The 20,245-nt window shown below is 41.0% G+C and overlaps 1 protein-coding gene across 3 annotated transcripts in view; it reads left to right on the forward strand.

Moving 5' to 3' along the window:
- AKAP6 (A-kinase anchoring protein 6) overlaps positions 1-20,245 on the forward strand; it is a 493,795-nt gene that overhangs the window by 187,003 nt on the left and 286,547 nt on the right. For all 3 annotated transcript variants that reach the window (XM_043921795.1, XM_043921796.1, XM_043921797.1), the window contains exons 3-4: positions 7,692-7,943; positions 17,858-19,624. In XM_043921795.1, coding sequence (XP_043777730.1) covers positions 7,692-7,943; positions 17,858-19,624 — 2,019 coding nt within the window. The remainder of the gene's footprint in view (positions 1-7,691; positions 7,944-17,857; positions 19,625-20,245) is intronic.

The raw sequence follows: 20,245 nt of genomic DNA on the forward strand, positions 1-20,245 counted from the left end.
TTCACAGAAGAACTGTATATTTACTAGAGAAAATTTAATATATGCAGACAAAACAATATATTAAGAATGATTTATATTGTTGCCACCTAGATAATATACTATGAACAAACAGCTTTGACATATTTTTCAGTTCTCTCCTTGAGAGTATATGTAGCTACAATTTTTAATAGAACTCATATAATTTAGTTAGTCTCACTTAACAACATTTCTTGACATCCAGAATGGATATTTTAGTATCTGTGTATTTTTTCATTGTATGGGATACCACATCACGTTAAACCAATCTCCTCTCTTTTGATTGTTAGATTTTTTTCACCATTTTAAATAACTCTGTGGTAGCATTTCGGTAGGTAAATGCATTACTGCCTTAGAAGAGTTTCCTAGAAATGAAATTATTGGGTTCTTGAGAGGCAGTGAGAGTTTTTCAGAAGGTTAATTGACAACATGCACTCCCATTTACATAAAAGGGTGGTATTGGCTTCATAATACGGATTTGTAGTTATCTCTGTCACAGGGTGTGAACCATGGCCCCTAAAATTAGTTCTTCACAGGGCTCTAATACTAAAAGATTTCATTTCCTGTTCCGGATATGAGATCTAAAAACTTGTGTCTATAATGTTAGCTTCCAGCAGGCATGCTGTAGGTGTTTAAATACAAATCAACAGCCAAGCTAGTTGCTGTGGATATATTTATGTGGGGGAGGAAGACATAGAAACACATCCTTAGAAGCTGTGCCATGTTCTTAGTGATCTAAATATATAAAAAGCATCTAAGAAAGAGGCTGACCTTTCCAAGGTCACACTATGAGTCAGCAATGAAATCCCAAATAGAACTTTCTCCCAGTATAAAGAGTATTTATGAATAGATCAAGAGAAAGTATTTGTAGGTAAATTTATAAGACCATTTGTAACTTGAAATGCTCCAAAATTTCAAGAGAGTTATTAGAAAATTCCCATCTCAGATATAGAAATGTAAATTGCTAAAAAGTTTTGATAAATTTTTAGAAAATAAAATCTTAAGTGGCTGGAATGAAGAGATAGTAGTTAGTGGTGTAGGCAGATGGGAATGAGCCTCAAGGGAGTATGCATATGTGCGCAGATGCCTGTGTGTGTGTGTGTGTGTGTGTGTGTGTGTGTGTGTGTGTGTATGTGTGCAGGAGTTTGGGAGAATAGGAAGGTGGAAGAATAATGGCCTGAGTCTATCATGATGGATAAATAAAGTTGTGGGAAATTGTGTTCTGGAACACAAAGAATGGAAGTACTCCAGTAGAGACATCTGTGTAGTGTCGGTAGCAGGCTACCCTTCAAGTTGCTGGAGGTTTTGTTTTTATGGTTGTGTAGCAGCCGGCTTGCATGTAGCTCCCATTTCTAGATTGATGATCCATCTATGGCTCAGTGTTTATCAATGTGTGGTGCTTAGAACACAGTCATAGTAGCCACCACATGCTTCATAAAATGCAGATTCCTTGGTCCCATTTTTCTTCAAAAGGAGCAGCTTTGAAATCTGTGTGATTAACAAGTGCACTACAGTATAAAAGCTCTGGGAGTTGGTGATGGACAGGGAAGCCTGGCATGCTGCAGTCTATGGGGTTGCAAAGAGTTGGACATGACTGAATGACTGAACTGAACTGACTTCTCTGTCCATTTCTACCTTAAGTCAGTTCTGTAAAGATGTCCTGGGGAAAGTACAGACCTTCTGATCCATTTCCACATGAGCTGTTGAGTGTTGAGGCCACAGCTATGATTTTCATTAGTGAATGAACTTCGATTTTGAGCTGTCACCTAAAACACCAAATGTGAAAGTGACTAAGTAATAGCTCAATTAGAGAAAACAGGTTTTCCAGTGTGCAGTAGCAATTGTCAGTTTTCCTCTTGTCTTTTTTCTCAGGATTTTTCTCATCTCAAATAAATCAGAGCCTGGGATTAAGAATTTAAAGCAGCATCTTCATCAGTGAAGGCTCTGAGTCTTTTAAAATCACAATTTTTAACCCAAATGCTTTTTTTTGCCACCTGTTCTAATCAAAGCAAGAGACAATTCAGTATCAGTTACATTTGCAGAGAGTACTAATTAATGTGGATACACTTAGGAGAAGAAGCTAAACCAGTGCTTGCTTTTTAAGGATTTTACATTGATTTGTGAAATAGAAATATTTTATCCAATTGAATCCAATTCTGCAAACATCCTTTGAACAGTGCTCACTTCTATGGCAGTGTCCTAGCAGTGCAAAGATGAGTAGGACACATTTCCTGCTTCCAGAAAAGTACAATACAGTGAGGGAGATGGAAGAGTACCAGCTAATCATAACAGAAAAATCATTTCTACATTAATAATCTCATTTCAGCCCTCACACTTGCAGAATTTTAGTAATTAAAAGGGTAAACACTGATAACAACCATAGAGATCTTCAGACTTTGGAGAGAAGTATTATGGTGATTAGAGTCTCAGCATCCCTCCCACCAGTCTTCATCACTCACAGTCAATCTCAATGTGACAAAGAAACTAGAACCATTAGGAAAGTAGGGAGGAAGGAGAAAAGAGGAGGTAGTCTACTTTGGGAGAAATAAAAATACTTTGTCACAGGAACAGCTATTAATCTGTCTTTTGGAGAAAGTACTGTTTTGAAAGTCAACTGAAGATAACATTAATACTCTGTGATATTTTTTTGCATAAACTTGCAAGTTCTAGTTCACATGGTTCACTTATAAGGTTTTTTAAACAAGTAACTGCTATTCCCTTGATCTACATTTTAAAATACAAAGTACATGTATTAGGTAAAAATCTCTTCTCAGCTTTTTCTAATGAGCATGCATACATATGGTGAGCATATGGGAAAAGTCACTGTACTTTTAATCATTCATTTCTACAATTGCTAATAAAGAAAATGAGCAGTCATGATGACATGGCATTTTGCAGTAATACTAAAATAGGTACACACAATACATCTTATATTTGTTTATCTCTTGCTTACTGCTTTTAGAAAATAAAAACTATTTTAAATGTAATGGTATGCTGTGAATAAGATGAAGGTTCAAGGTTTTTAAAATTCTGATAGGAAAAAAGATGGAAGAGGGAGTGGGGAGACATGTTCTTTAAAAGTAGGCTATAATTCATGTTTGTTTTAGAAAAGCCATCTGAACATGTCCTGCAGTTATACAAATGTACCTCAAGAGTGTTTTGAGAGAAACGGTGAAATTATTTGAGGGGAAGAGAAAGAAACATTATTTGGATAGTAGAAGAGGCAGAAATGTTTGCTGATTACTCTTTGTCCCTATGGAGAGGCATGCTGTAGTTACTGGGGGGGTTTTCTCTGTTCTCATTTAAGGAGTGGGTGGAGGAGAGTGTGAAACAAAGAGGAGTGGGAGTGGCTGCATCAGTGGGACTTAGTGAAATGGGGGTGCCAAGTTTTGCGTTAGGACCTGGGCAGGGAAGTCACTGGAAGGACAGGTTTCCCTTCTCATACTCATGAAATCCTTGAAGATGGGCAGTTTGGGACACGTTGGCAGAGTGTTGATATACAGATACTTTTAATTTCACAAAGAAACCACTACAATGTCTTGAGAATGGTTGGGAGTGAGCATGGTGGCCTCATGATGAAGCAGCAAATAGATCCCCTCCAGGGAGAGTTAGCCAGAGTCTTGGCAGTTAAATTTAGAGTTAGGAAAGTAGGCAGTCAGAGCACTTGCAGAAAAGGCACCCTCACTGCTATCTCATACTGGTGGAAACTGGCCATACTGGTTAGATACCTAGCAGTTGTCTTAAAAGCCCTGTATCTGTCCAGAAGAAATAAGATACAACTGGAAAATACATATACAACAGTCTTACCCAAAAAAGGCACCTCTGTCACATAAACATAAAATTAAAACACACACACACACACAAAATTAAAACACTGAGCCCACCAGGCGGAGTTTATTTGTAAACAGTCTCAGGTCATCAGTGTTTGTATCAGCTACTAGGTAACCATAGGAGAGTCCTGTTTCAGTGACAGGCGGCAGCAGCTGTTGAGTGAAGTGGGCAGTTGATAAATGTAATGCAGTCAATGCATTTTGTGCTGTGATTCTGAATGCCGTAGGAGCTACTGTGCTGTATGTGAATTGAGTCAGAAAATATTTAACCTGATGTGTGGGAACAGGGCCAGTTCACCTTTCACAGTTAACCTAAGTTAACTGGCAGCACTGATGCTTTAGTGCCTTCTATGCGCAGTCTCCCCTGGATACTTGCCTGACATCCTGACCCATGACCTGGCTCTGACTACATTCCTGCATCCATTATGAAGGAGCCATATGTGTGTAAAGAGAGTAGATGGCATGTGCTCTGGCATGTAGGTTTCATGGTACCAAGGTTATATATATATAATTTTTGTATAGGGGGATGGGTGTGGGAGGGTGTAGAAATGCCTGTTTAGCTGTTCTGAGCAGGTGGCAGAAGGGTTACCCCAACCTTTTTCTCTCCGAGGTATGTCATGTATTTTGCATCTGTAGGATCATAATGGGGCCTCAGGGACCGACACTCACAAATTTTGAGTCATGGAGTCAAAGAGTGTGAGGAAGTTGAGAACACTGTCGGCAGAGTGGTTGAAGTGATCACTGTAGAGGTTGTGCTAGGAGGCAGGAGGTGTATGAGGAAAGAGGGTGGAGGGAATGGTGGCCTGGATAGGGTGACGAGCACCTGTAGTGGGAGAGCGGGAGTGAAGGAGTCGGGCAAAGAGGTCGGTGGCATGGGGACTTCCTGACATTGTTCCCAGGTGGAGTGGCAGCAAGGCCCAGAGCAGAGCTGTGGTGGAGAGCTGTCCCAGTGCAGTGGGCGCCGAGGTCTTAGGAGCTGTGGAGTGAAGGGAATTCAAGCCTAGAGTGCTGGTTGGTTCCTCCATGTGAATGTTGACATTACCTAAGATAACAGTTATGCTCAGTATGGAAAAGAAAGAAAACTGTGAACCAGATGCATTCTTTAGTGCAGAGGAAGGAAAGAGAAGGATGCAGATACAGCAGTAAAGGAGGATGACAGGAAGGTTAGCAGATGCTAGGCACCTATGAAAAAAGAAGGGTGTTAATATGAGGGCAGAAGAGTGATGAGCAGGAAGTGGCAAAGCAGCACTGAGGTCTGCTCTTGCCCCATCAGGTCCCCCTCCCTCTCCTGTCCTACCCACCTCAGTCCAGGCCTGGGAGAGTGAGCAGCTCCCCTGGGAGAGTGATGGAGGAAGCAGGAGGCTTGGGCAAAGTCAAGTTTGGGTAAGACCAGGAGGCAGAGGTAGCATGCGTGAAGAAGTTAAGGCATGTTTTTACAGTGGATTGTGGGGTATTACCCAGGAGAGTATGAGAATTTGGGAAAGGTCAGCAGTGGGAGGAAGGGCATTTCCCAAGGCAACAGTGCTGCACAGAAACGAGCATCTTGACAAGGCAAAGGATGCAGGGCATTTGCTTTGGGGGAGGTGTTTGAGGATCAGGAATAAGAACTGGGGGGTGAATGGAGTGGATGCCCAGACAAACATCAGCTAAGACCCCAAGCTACATGGAAGATCTGATGATAGTTACAGGCCGGCTGTTTTCTGCTGAAGGGCAGCAAAGGCTAGCTAATCTGGCTATGATTGCTTCTCATGTACATGTAATATGGTAGTATAATTTTTGCTTCAAGTCTCTACTGGACTGCATAAGCCCATGGGCCCATATTCTTTTCTAAGAAGTTTGCCTAATTAGAACTCCAATGCCTATTTAAACTTTTTAATCTGTTTCAAGTTATTATCACTAGTTTATATCGCTATTACCAATTAGGTCTTAGATTTCAAGGCCTAATATTGAAGCATTTATTGAAATTATACAATAATTATTGTTCAAAATTCAGCACAACTTTCCATCATTATTCAATAGTGGGTTTTTTTTTTTTTTTTTTGCTTATTAGCACACGTTGTTAAATACGGGCTACATTTTAGTTTTTCTTTGAAAAGTAACTGAATTATATGAAATTGAAAGGTTATATTTCCAGCACAGAATGACTGTTTTGATTCTCACGATAGGGCTTAGAACTCAAATGCTATTTAAAAATTTTAGCTTTAACAAAAATCATAAAAGCTTCATTTAAAAGAAATCACTGATACATAACTAAAAATGATTAATTGAGCACTTTTCACTGACATTTGCATCATTTTGATGCTTAATGGAGTCCAATTGTTCAAGTAAATATTACAGGGTTGCTACCCATTTCATGCTGCAGGCCTCTAACAGCACAATGAAAATCTGGAAACTTGTAAGGACAAGTGACACATCAGATAAAATATGCCTACCTAATAGTATGTAAGGAGGACATTGAAACTTTAATATAGTAGTGTTTTTATTTTCGATATCTGAGTCTTAAAAACAAAACCAAACTCTATCTGTTTTTACTGTTGGGATTTCTCTGGTATTTCTTCTTAAGAGTGATTTTGTTTGCCAAGTGTGGATATCCACTACAAATTTAACTGTAAGTTGTGTTCCTGTGGGAATGTGACAGTCATCCCTTACAGTGAAGATCCCATGGCTCTGAGTGAGAATGGCTGGGAGTTCTTTGAAGCCCACATTCTAGGCCATTTTTCTTCATGCTAGGTGTCAGGAGAGTGAGTGAAAGTTGCTCAGTCGTGTCTGACTCTTTGCGACCCCATGGACTATGCAATCCATAGAATTCTCCAGGCCAGAATACTGGAGTGGATAACCTTTCCCTTCTCCAGGGGATCTTCCCAACCCAGGGACTGAACCCAGGTTTCCCACATTGCAGGTGGATTCTTAACCAGCTGAAGCCCAAAGGAAGCCCAAGAATACTGGGGTGGATAGCCTATCCCTTCTCCAGAGGATCTTCCTGACCCGGGAATCAAACCAGGGTCTCCTGCATTGTAGGTGGATTCTTTACCAACTGAGCTATCAGGGAAGCCCTCGGTGTCAGGAGGATGCTTCCATTCTGAGATGTTTTGTGTTTGGTGGAGTCTGCCAGTAGCAAAGAGAAACCCTGTTGGATCCCTTACCTGAATCCCAAACTAACAGTAAATACAGAGAACAGAGGTTGGATTTGTGAGGTAACCTCTTACCTTGGCTAAACTTTCAGTGTGGGTATCTGAAAAAATAGTAGCTTATTTGTGTCTTGGAAATGATCAACTTATGTGCTTGCACTGAAGCCCCAGGGCCCGGGAAAAAGGCCTGTGACTCTGTGCTAAGTCACTTCAGTTGTGTCCCAACTCTGTGTAACCCTATGGACTGTAGACCACCAGGCTTTTCTGTCCATGGGGATTCTCCAGGCCAAGAATACTGGAGTGGGTTGCCATGCCCTCCTCCAGAGGCTCTTCCCAGTAGGGAAGGGATCGAACCTGCATCTCCTGCATTGGCGGGTGGGTTCTTTACCACTAGCGCCCCCTGGGAAGCCCCTGTGACTCTGTATCTGAATTGAAACAAAGGCTGCTATTCAGCATGTGTTCCCTTAACCTGCTGGCCCTGATCCTTGGTGTCAAGTGACGGAGTGACCTTTTTACTGTTCCCCTCCCCAGGGAAGATTCTCTGAAGGAGGGCATGGCAACCCACTCCAGTATTCTTGCCTGGAGAATCCCATGGACAGAGGAACCTGATGGGTCCATAAGGTCACAAAGAGCCAGACATGACTAAGCGACTAAGCACAGCACAGCACCCCAGGTTAAGGCAAAAGAGTCATCATATATTCGCTTTCCTTTATTGCAGGACATTTGTGAAGATATTTCTGATCATGTCGAGCAAATCCATGCCCTCCTTGAAACAGAGTTCTCCCTGAAGCTGCTGTCCTACTCCGTCAATGTGATCGTGGACATCCACGCCGTGCAGCTGCTCTGGCACCAACTCCGCGTCTCAGTGCTTGTTCTGCGGGAGCGCATTCTGCAGGGTCTGCAGGACGCCAATGGCAACTACACCAGACAGACGGACATTCTGCAGGCTTTCTCCGAAGAGACAAAGGAGGTGGGTGTTCTCTTGGAAGCCACATAATGCATCATCAAGTGTGACTATTTGAGAATGTTTTCAGTTCAGAGGTGCGGGATATGAATTCTCTATAAGTAAATAAGCAGGTCCTAAGCTGGGCTTTGAAACTAGGTTTAGTGATGGGAGGCAATGATGAATGAATCTATCAACCGGAGGCTATGATGAATGAATGAAGCTATGATCCAGAGTTAAGTCACACCCGGTAGTTTGCATAGATATCACCTGTAGCTTTTGGTGCTCGCCTGAAATCCTGTTCCTTGTTCAACTATTTTATAAATATTTATTGAGTGCCTCCTGTGGGCCAGGCATTAGTGCTAAGAATATAATCATGATCAAAGCATGATCTTTGTCTTTAAAGAGCTGAGATTAGTGGGGGATAGAGACAAGTGGACAGACATGAAGACCAGACTCTGATCTGCATGATTTGCATGCAGATACAATGGTCTACGTGAAGCCACTGGAGATCAGAGAAGGGGCACCTAATTCAGGCAGGGAGGCGTCTCCTGAAAAAGGAGACGCAAGTCTAACCTGAGACCTGAAGAAGAAGCAGGGTTAGACTGATGAATGGAGGTAGAAACAGTTCTAGACAGAAGGAATGACATAAAGTTTCAGAGGTAAGAGAGAGAAGGATAATATCAGAGAGCAAAAAGTTCAAAGGACCAGGACGCTGCATTTGAACTAATATGTGAGCGAGGTCATATCATGAAGATGAAAAGCTATATTAAAAAATCATATTAAGAGAAGTGGACTTTATTTTGAGGATAACAGAGAGTTTGTTCAGGGATTTGATATGATTCAGTTCATGCTTTAGAAAGATCATTCTGGTTGCAGTGAATCATATGGGCTTTAGAATTTTGCACAACCAGTATACTTAGATTTTTTGTACTCATAGTAAGCACACTTTGGAGAGTTTATTGTTATTAATCTTGATGCATAGTTTAAAAACGAACACTGTAAAGTTAAATCCAAGTAAACTCTCCTATTCCCAAATAAAAACAACACACGCACACACACAGGGGTATTGTGCTAGCTAAGTAGGGTCTATATATATGTGTGTGTGTATGTATAGGTAGATACCATGTATGGATATATATATAGTGTGTGTGTGTGTGTGTGTGTGTGTGTGTGTGTGTGTAGTCCCTTGGCTCTTGACACCCAGTTTAGTGCTCTGCTGTTGATTTTGTGGAAAATATGTATTATACAAGTATAAAAGGCATTTGTATAAATATATGAGACTAAAAGGGCTTGTAAAGAGTGCTCCATAGCTCATTAATTTATTAATGTGTTAGTGGCTCCAACATTATCAACAGCACAAAACAAATCTGAGCTTCTCATAAATGATTTATACTTGTTGATTATTGTTTTCTTAATGATGTTCTTGCTGTGGAAAATTCCCTGCAGGCCCTAGAAGTTTATGGGAATGAAAATCTACTGGGCTCACTTCTAACTTTAAGGCACAATTCGTTTTCATTTAGCTTTCCTGGATAGTGTGGCAATGAAGGACGTAATACAGTCTTTGGTAGGGTTCCTCTTAAAATTGTAGGATGAATATATAGGTGTGTGTTAGTCCCCAGATGCCATCCCTCCCAAGTGGGATCCCTAGAGGGTCCTTGATTGGAATTTTTGTGGTTATGGGAAACTGCAAAGAACTATGCAACTATGCATGCATGTGTGCTAAGTCACTTTAGTCGTGTCTGACTCTTTGTGACCCTATGGACTGTAGCCTTCCAGGTTCCTCTACCCATAGGTTTCTTCAGGCAGGAATATGGGAGTGTGTTGTCAAGCTCTTCTCCAGGGGATCTTTCCCACCCAGGGATCGAATCTGCATCTATTACATCTCCTGCACTGGCAGGCCAGTTCTTTACCACTAACACCATCTGGGAAGCCCAAGAAATTATAATCCAGTTAACAAAAAAAAGAATCCAAAACTAGTCAACTCTGCCCTAAATCTGTTGTTACGAGGAGTTGTATGCTAATGAGGTGGAGATCAGAAATGGGAAGGTTTTGTCTAAACTCTGAAGAGGTCTTACTTTAGATATCTCTTGGTATCTCCAATCTATACATTCTTTTTTGCTTGTTTGTTCTTACCCATGTATTTGCCTCATTCTGTCCAACATCTCATATTGATTAGTCATTAGATCTGCCCACTTTCTACCACTAGAGGGGACATTGGAAATAATTGAGTCAAACCAATTCATTTTACATATTTATTCAAATTATTAAAGAAGTGCTATGACACAGAAAGTTCAAACTACTACACATTTGCGTTCATTTCACATGCTAGCAAAGTAGTGCTCAAAATTTTCCAAGCTAGGCTTCAATAGCACATGAACCAAGAACTTCCAGATGTACAAGCTGGATTTAGAAAAGGCAGAGGAACCAGAGATCAAATTGCCAATGTCCGTTGGATCATAGAAAAATCAAGAGAATTCCAGGAAAATGTCTATTTCTGTTTCATTGACTATACTAAAGCCTTTGACTGTGTGGATCACAACAAACTGTGGAAAATTCTTCAAGAGATGGGAGAACCAGACCATCTTACCTGCCTCCTGCGAAACCTGTAGGTAGGTCCAGAAGCAGCAATTAAACCAGACATGGAACAACAGACTGGTTCCAAATTGGGAAAGAAATATGTCAAGGCAGTATATTGTCACCCTGCTTATTCTTATTTAACTTATATGCAGAGAACATCATGTAAAATGCCAGGCTGGATGAAGCACAAGCTGGAATCAAGATTGCCAGGAGAAATATCAATCAACCTCAGATACACAGATGACACCACCCTTATGGCAGAAAGCAAAGAGGAACTAAAGAACCTCTTGATGAAGGTGAAAGAAGAGAGTGAAAAAGCTGGCTTAAAACTCAACATTCAAAAACTTAAGATCATGGCGTCCAGTCCCATCACTTCATGGCAAATAGATGGGGAAACAGTGGAAACAGTGACAGACTTTATTTTGGGGGGCTCCAAAATCACTGCAGATGGTGACTGCAGTCATGAAATTAAAAGATGCTTGCTCCTTGGAAGAAAAGCTATGACTAACCTAGACAGCATATTAAAAAGCAGAGACATTACTTTGCCGACAAAGGTCCGTCTAGTCAAAGCTTTGGTTTTTCCAGTAGTCATGTATGGATGTGAGAGTTGGACCATAAAGAAGGCTGAGCACTGAAGAATTGATGCTTTTGAACTGTGGTGTTGGAGAAGACTCTTGAGAGTCCCTTGGACTGCAAGGAAATCAAACCAGTCCATCCTAAAATAAATCAATCCTGAATATTCATTGGAAGGACTGATGCTGAAGCTGAAGCTCCAATACTTTGGCCACCTAATGCGAAGAGCTGACTCATTGGAAAAGATCCTGATGCTGAAAAGATTGAAGGTGGGAGGAGAAGGGGATGACAGAGGACGAGATGGTTGGATGGCATCACTGACTCAATGGACATGAGTTTGAGGAAACGCCTGGAGATAGTGAAGGACAGGGAAGCCTGGCATTCTGCAGCCCATGGGTTCACAAAGAGTCATAACTGAGTGACTGAACAACAACAACAACAGTTTACTCATTCAATAAACATTCAATAAACAGTTTACTCCAGAGACTCCTGGAGATAGTGAAGGACAGGGAAGCCTGGCATGCTGCAGCCCATGGGTTCACAAAGAGTCATAACTGAGTGACTGAACAACAACAACAACAGTTTACTCATTCAATAAACTTATCAACTCTGTTTATAGCTGGGGATGTGAAAGTGCTCTAGAGTTTATGGTTATTGTTGTTTTGTGGAATATGTTCATCATGCTTTTATTTGAATTTATATTGTTCACCAAGTGTTAGCCCATGAAAGATGAAAAACCATTGAGACTGTAACTGGCCACTATTTTCACACTGTGTTGTGACTTTATATTAAGTAGTACCCATGGTCCCTACATTGTGAGCTCAACAATTATTTACAGATTCAGCTGAAAGCAATTTAGTGCATTTTCATGTCTGGAGTCAGTTTTTAGCTCTGGTGTAGACATGCAAGAATATGTTGTATGAAAGGGTAAAGGAACAGTGGATTCAAAGCCATCTGCTTTGTGAACATTTCTCTATGAACTGAAGCACTGTCTCCATTATCATCCTTTCTGATGCTATGGACTTTTGATCCTATTTTTTTGTCAGTTTTATTTTTGCCAACACACTGAAACTGTGAAAAATAGGAAGAGAATTAGGATAAAATTCTCAGCTTTATCAGAATAAATTCAGCTGTGAAAGATTTGTAGAATGAAGAGGAAAATGGCATAAAAACATGTTGATAAACTAAAATAGTAGATGTATTCCAGTGAAGTGAATTCATTTTTCTTTTCTAGAAGTCAGTTGAGTTTCATAGCCCATTAAAGAATAGGTTTGAAAATTGAGAAAGTGGCAAGTTCTCTTTCTTTCTGTCCTTACAAAAACAAAACAAGTTTTATTCCTTTATTTAAATATGGAGTAGATCATATCTTGTAAACAAATTGGCAAATGCATTACTGAAACAAAGCCAGCTGAACAAACAAATGAAAAATACTTTACGGCAAAGCTCAAAATTGTATAAAAATGTGTTATCCTGAAATTTTCTATATTTCAGAAATTGTGATAAACAATTTATGTTTATTGTTTCATTTAGTAAGAAAGGTAATTGATATTAAAAGTAGTTCCATTTTAATATTACTCATCCATAGAAGAGAATGAAAGATTTCCATTTGCAGCAACATGGATGAACTTATAGAGTATAATACTAAGTGAATAAGTCAGAAAGAGAAAGACAAATACTAAAGTGTATCACTTTTAAGTGGAATATAAAAAGTAACATAAATGAATTTATTTATTAAACAGAAACAGACTCACAGATATAGAAAACAAGTTTATGGTTACCAAAGGGAAAAGGAAGGGAAAAGGGATCAATGAAAAGTACGGGATTAATAGGTATACACAACTATAGATATAGAATAATAAACAACAGGGATTTACTATATAACACAGGGAACAATATTCAGTATCAGAATAACCTATAATGGAAAAGAACCTGAAAAAACATATGTAACTGAATCACTTTGCTGTATACCTGAAAATAATGCAATATTGTAAATCAGTTGCTTCAGTTAAAAAGTATACTTCAGTTATACTTCAGTTAAAAAATAGCTTCATTTTTCCATTCAGTTCTCAAAACTGAATTTAAGAGAGGTTAAGTGATTGTTTAAGGATATAAACTTAGGAATAATTAAATAAAACAAGCAAAACCAGCTCTTAACTGATCTCTTCTGTAATAATAATAATTTCTTTCCTCCCTTCCTTTCTTTCTACCTCTCCTAAATGTTGACTTCCCTGGTGGCTTAGATGGTAAAGAATCTGCCTGCAATGCAGGAGGCCTGGGTTCGATTCCTGGGTTGGGAAGATTCCCCCAGAGAAAGGAATGGTAACCCACTCCAGTATTCTTGCCTGCAGAATTCTATGGATAGAGGAGCCTGATTTGTTACTCTTTATAAGGCACTAGGTAGTCAAAGATGAATAGTGTATGTTATTAAATGTTAGGAATCACTGTCACAATTTCGTTAGATCCTCAAACAGTTCTGGAAAGTAGGGAGAGTGAGTGCTGTTATCCTTATTTTACAGATGATATTGTAAGCCATCTTACAGATAAGAAGACTGAGGTTAAGAGAGGTAGTTGCACAGGTAGTGATAACTGTTAATAGTATTAACACAATAGCAAACATTGATTAAGAACTTACCATATGCCAGATGGTGTGGGAAGCACTTTACCTAAATGATGTTCACTCTCACAGTGGGAACACATTGGCCCTTGCAAGCACTCACACCATTGCACTTTGTGTGTTCTTCCACTAGCACTTAACCACAGGACAATTTATATCACAACCAAGTGTGATATGTATAAAATAAGTAATGAGGGTAAGGATTCACTGAGTACCTATCCTCGTGCCAGACTTGTGCCTTACATAGCCTTTAAGGCTTGAAGCAGCCCTATGACAGGGTTTATTGTTTCATTTTTACAGATGAGGGAAATGAAGCTTAATGACATCAAGCTACTGGTTCATGGTCATATGAATAATTAATGCATAAGCTAGAATTTAACTCTGCTGCTGCTGCTGCTAAGTCACTTTAGTCATGTCCGACTCTGTGTGACCCCATAGACAGCAGCCCACCAGGCTCCTCTGTCCCTGGGATTCTCCAGGCAAGAACACTGGAGTGGGTTGCCATTTCCTTCTCCAATGCATACATGCATGCTAAGTTGCTTCAGTCGTGTCCATTTAACTCTGAGGTTTGGGCGTTTAATCACTGGAGTCAACTAAAACTACACAGGCAGAGGAATAAACTTCATGAAGGCAAAGATATACATTCCCAAATGTCTTCATTCATTCAACAGATGTATCTTTGAATGCTTACTCTCTGCAGCTCACTATGCTAAGTGTTGTGGTTATCCTGGCAAGCAAGCCATTTTCTATGTGATTTATACCCTTGAGGTGCTTACAAACCAATGGGATAAACAGATTAATCAAAGAATCACAATAGTATGTACTTAAAGCTTGAGATAAATGTTTAAGGAAAAACAACATAGTTTTATGAGAGATTATAAAAGATTCTGATTTACGTGGGACTTTAGAATCTTGAAGAAATAAAGTTGGATCTGAGGTCTGAGGGGTGAGTAAGAGTTAACTAGTTAGGGGTGTTACAGGTGGGAAGCTTTATTGGCAGAGGAAATAGCAAGTGCAGAGGTTCTGAGGCGGAAGGAACACAATATATTCAAAAAATGAAAGGATGATGCTGTGGCTGAGTACAGTTGGGAGGGGCAGGTGGCTTGAGAGAGGCTTCTTCATATCTGTCTTTGAAGGGATTGAGTTTTAATCTAGCAGCAGGAAGCTAACAAAGGACATTAAGCAGAGAAGTAATAGCATCAGACTTGCAATTTATAAAGATTACTCTGGTGGCAATGTGGAAGGCAAACTGGAGGAGGGGATATATCCATTTAAAATAGCATCCAGTGAATCAGAGAAAATTTTGGCACAAAGGTCAGAGTGTGTGGACTCTGGGTCAGACAGCCTTCATTTAAGGCTTATCTCAGCTTTAGTCACCAGGCCGTGTGCTAGTTATGCACCTTCTTTTGGCTCAGGCTCCACTTATATAAAACAGGGACAATAGTACAGATCCCAGGAGAAAATCATTTTGAGGATTAAGTGAAAAAGTAATAGTAGTAATGAACCATCCCCATTTATAAGATGAGGAGATTTAGGCTTAAAAATAAAATGAGGCTTTTCATTATTATTATTTAACTGGATGTTATGGAATAAGACTGAAGGGAATAGGAGATAAAGGCAAGGTCTGAAGAGAGAGAACCTCCCCAATCCAAACAAGCAAATGAGCCAAAAAAACCTGATATAAGGGCCTGGAGAGGTCAGATCTTGGGATAACCTGATTGAAATGACAGAGTCATGCTCACCCTATTCCTCCCTCAGGAGCACAGAAATCTGGGTTATTGCCACCCTCCACTCCACAGTTTTCCTTTTTCGTCTCCTAAAGTGCTGCACTCAATATTTGCAAATTTGGAAAATTCAGCAGTGGCCACAGGACTGGAAAATGTCAGTTTTCATTCCAATCCCAAAGAAAGGCAATGCCAAAGAATGCTCAAACTACCACACAATTGCACTCATCTCACATGCTAGTAAAGTAATGCTCAAAATTCTCCAAGTCAGGCTTCAGCAATATGTGAACCGTGAACTTCCAGATGTTCAAGCTAGTTTTAGAAAAGGCAGAGGAACCAGAGATCAAATTGCCAACATCTGCTGCATCATCAAAAAAGCAAGAGAGTTCCAGAAAAACATCTATTTCTGCTTTATTGACTATGCCAAAGCCTTTGACTGTATGGATCACAATAAACTGTGGAAAATTCTGAAAGAGATGGGAATACCAGACCAGCTGACCTGCCTCTTGAGAAACTTTTATACAGGTCAGGAAGCAACAGTTAGAACTGGACATGGGACAATAGACTGGTTCCAAATAGGAAAAGGAGTACGTCAAGGCTGTATATTGTCACCCTGCTTATTTAACTTATATGCAGAGTACATCATGAGAAACGCTGGGCTGGATGAAGCACAAGCTGGAATCAAGATTGCTGGGAGAAATATCAATAACCTCAGCTATGCAGATGACACCACCCTTATGGCAGAAAGTGAAGAAGAACTAAAGAGCCTCTTGATGGAAGTGAAAGAGGAGAGTGAAAAAGTTGGCCTAAAGCTCAACATTCAGAAAACTAAGATCATGGCATCCGGTCCCATCTCTTCATGGCAAATAGATGGGGAAACAGTGGAAACAGTGTCAGACTTTATTTTTCTGGGCTCCAAAATCACTGCAGATGGTGATTGCAGCCATGAAATTAAAAGACGCTTGCTCCTTGGAAGGAAAGTTATGACCAACCTAGATAGCATATTAAAAAGCAGAGACATTACTTTGCCACCAAAGGTCCATCTTGTCAAGGTTACGGTTTTTCCAGTAGTCATGTATGGATGTGAGAGTTGGATTATAAAGAAAGCTGAGCACAGAAGAATTGATGCTTTTGAACTGTGGTGTTGGAGAAGAGTCTTGAGAGTCCCTTGGACTGCAAGGAGATCCAACTAGACCATCCTAAAGGAAATCAGTCCTGGGTGTTCATTGGAGGGCCTGATGTTGAAGCTGAAACGCCAATACTTTGGCCACCTGATGCCGAGAGCTTACTCATTTAAAAAGACCCTGATGCTGGGAAAGATTGAGGGCAGGAGGATGGGATGACAGAGGATGAGATGGTTGGATGGTATCACTGACACAATGGACATGGGTTTGGGTGGACTCTGGGAGTTGGTGATAGACAAGGAGGCCTGGCGTGCTGTGGTTCATGGGGTCGCAAAGAGTCAGACACTACTGAGCAATTGAACTGAACTGAAAGGGCTAGATGAGACCAGCTATTCCTTCAGCCTTGTAGGCATGTCGGATACCAGGGGCCCTTCTGCCCCAAACAAATCATGAATTAAAACTCTCCCCATTTGTTGTGTGATGTTGGAAACTATATTAGTAATGAGACAAGAGCCTTAGTCACACAACCAATGATTAAATTAAAAACACTTATAATACTATTTTTTAGCATAAGGGAATTTCAAGTCAGCCTACTTTGAAGGAAGGTGGGCACTTGGTATATAACATACACAGATGAAGTGGGGTCAGGGTGGGAGAGCATGGGAGAATACACACAGGGGAAAGGGATGGGGGCTGCAAAGATACACTTTTGAAGCACATTAATTTTTTCCAGGATTCTCATGTTTACCTTCACACAGATGGGGACAGTAGACGCTGGTCTTGAACTGTTTTTGTTATGTACGCAAATTCAGTATTTCGTCTTCCTGTGATTTGTGAACATATTTTTAACCCAACAGACTTACTATAATTAATTATTCTACTTTAAAATATTTACTGAGCATTTACTATGAGCTTACCACTGTAGCAGGTGATGGAGTGATAAGCTAAAGAGATATACATGGAGATTTTACTCTCATATTAATTTGTTCTCAGAAATATTACTACTTAAGGCATCACTTAAAAAAAAATGCTTACTAAGTGAACAATACACTATTTTAAAACAGAAAGTCAAGAATGGTTATTTTTGGATTGGCCTTGACAAAGGCTCTGTTCTCCAGATTGAAGAAAAATCCTTAAATATTTAAGAACAGGCTACTATGTAAAGCAACATGGTAATTAATGAATGTGCCTTTCTGTACCTCAAACCAGAAGCAATTGAGATTGATGCATTTTTGGCCTGTATCGTGGCTTCTGCTGAGATTTCATGTGAGCAGCAGATGAGTGTAATGTTACATTTGCTGAAACCATTTCCGTTGTCTGTTTCAGGGCCGACTTGATGCTCTAACGGAAGTAGACGACTCTGGACAGTTAACAATCAAATGCTCTCAAAATTACTTGTCTCTGGATTGCGGTATTACTGCTTTCGAACTATCTGACTACAGTCCAAGTGAGGATTTGCTTGGTGGCCTGGGTGATATGACCTCTAGCCAGGTCAAAACCAAACCCTTCGACTCGTGGAGCTACAGTGAGATGGAACAGGAGTTCCCCGAGCTTATCCGAAGTGTTGGGTTACTTTCGGTGGCTCCTGATTCCGTCCCTTCCAACTGCAGTGAAGCCGTGAGCGAGGAGGCGTCTCAAGTATCTCTTTCAGCAGATGACAGAGGTAGAATTGAGGAAAATAATGCGTGCACAGTGGAGGAGCAACCAGGCTTAATGCAGGGGCCATCATCTTCAGCGGAAGCTCCGACAAATGCTGTTCAACCCACTTCGGAAGCTGTGAAGCAAGAATCTGATTCCTCTTCCCAACGTGGGGCAAAGAATCCACAGCCTCTTGCTTGTGAAAACACGACCCCCAAGCGATCCATCAGAGACTGCTTTAACTATAATGAGGACTCTCCCACACAGCCCACGTTGCCAAAAAGAGGGTTTTTCCTTAAAGACGAGACATTTAAGAATAATCTGAAAGGCTCTAGTGGAAAGAAGCAGATGGTTGATCTGAAGCCTGAGATGAGCAGAAGCACCCCATCCCTGGTGGATCCTCCTGACAGGTCTAAGCTGTGCCTGGTGTTACAGTCTTCTTACCCCAACAGCCCCTCTGCCGCCAGTCAGTCATATGAGTGTTTGCACAAGATGGGGGATGGGCATCTCGAAAATACAGTTGGAAGTCACATTAAGGAGATCTCCTCCAGCCTGGGGAGGCTCAATGACTGCCATAAGGAGAAGCTTCGACTGAAAAAGCCCCACAAGACTGGAGAAGAGGTGCCTCCATGCCAGACCCTTAAACAGGAACCCAGTCCAGACAAGCAAGCCAAAAACACTAGGAGCTCGACAGTGCCGAATGCAGTTCCTTCTAGTCCTTCCAAGGCCAGACAGAGGCCAGAGACAGATTCTGCTCCCACGTCCTCACTGGAGCCGTGCCACCAGAGGAGTGGGAAGGCCAAATTGCCAGTGCAGTCAGAAACATCCAGTTCACCACCTTTTACTCAAAGCAGCGAGTCCTCTGCTAGCTCAGACAGCGTCGCGTCTCTAGGACCCCTTCTTTCAGAACACAAAGGCAAAAGCAGCTACTCCTCGTCCCCAAGTCACGTCACCAGGAACGGCCAGGTTGTGGAGGCCTGGTATGGCTCTGATGAGTACCTGGCACTGCCCTCTCACCTCAAGCAAACAGAAGTATTAGCTCTGAAGTTGGAAAACCTAACAAAGCTGCTGCCTCAGAAACCCAGAGGAGAAACCATTCAGAATATTGATGACTGGGAACTGTCTGAAATGAACTCAGACTCTGAGATGTATCCAACGTACCATGTCAAGAAGAAGCATACGAGGCTAGGCAGGGTGTCTCCAAGCTCGTCCAGTGACATAGCCTCTTCGCTCGGGGAGAGTGTGGAATCTGGCCCCTTGAGTGACCTTCTTTCTGACGAGGAACTGTGCATGCCTCTCTCTGGCATGAAAAAGTACACGGATGAGAAGTCAGAGAGAGTCTCCTCCTCTGAGAAAAATGAGAGCCATTCTGCTGCGAAGTCTGCTTTAATTCAGAAACTGATGCAAGATATTCAACACCAGGACAACTATGAAGCCATATGGGAAAAAATAGAGGTAAGGATGGTCTTCTTAATCTAGATGATTTCTTACCTGATTTTTGGAAGTATTGCTGGGAAAAGGTGAAATCCTCCCCACCCTGTTATAAAATGTCTTGCTATTGTTGATAAACATAGTTGATTCCCCAAAGAAAGAAAAGAAAAAAACACACAATGATCACTGTCTAGTGACAGTGGGCATCAACTAGGAACTGTGCATGTCTGTGCATTAGCTTGATGTGTGCCTGCTGGTGTAGAACTCTTGGTTGGTGTTGCTCAGACCTGACATTGCTCCTGGTGGGTGGTGGACCCGCTTGAGTGAAATACAAAGCAAAGTAGAACAGTAGCCGTGCACACATACCAGTACTTCAGGAATATGTGAATGGAAAGTTCCAGTTACCCTCAGTGCTTTTCTGATTTGTCGGTTCTAAGCCCAGAATACCTTCCATATCTCCAATATTAACTTCTTGTAGAAAAAGACCAGACAGTTCTAGTTTTTCAGAATTTTTTCTTTTCTTCAATCTTCCTCCTCTGGCTAATAACCATGCTACCTGTATTCTGTACCATCTGTGGGCTCTGAGATGGGGAGGTGATATTTTGGGTAAATCTGTACTTTTAGAGCAAATTATTAGATGTAATG

The sequence above is a fragment of the Cervus elaphus genome, chromosome 13 (genome assembly GCF_910594005.1).
Source record: "Cervus elaphus chromosome 13, mCerEla1.1, whole genome shotgun sequence".
NCBI classification, from domain to species: Eukaryota; Metazoa; Chordata; class Mammalia; order Artiodactyla; family Cervidae; genus Cervus; species Cervus elaphus.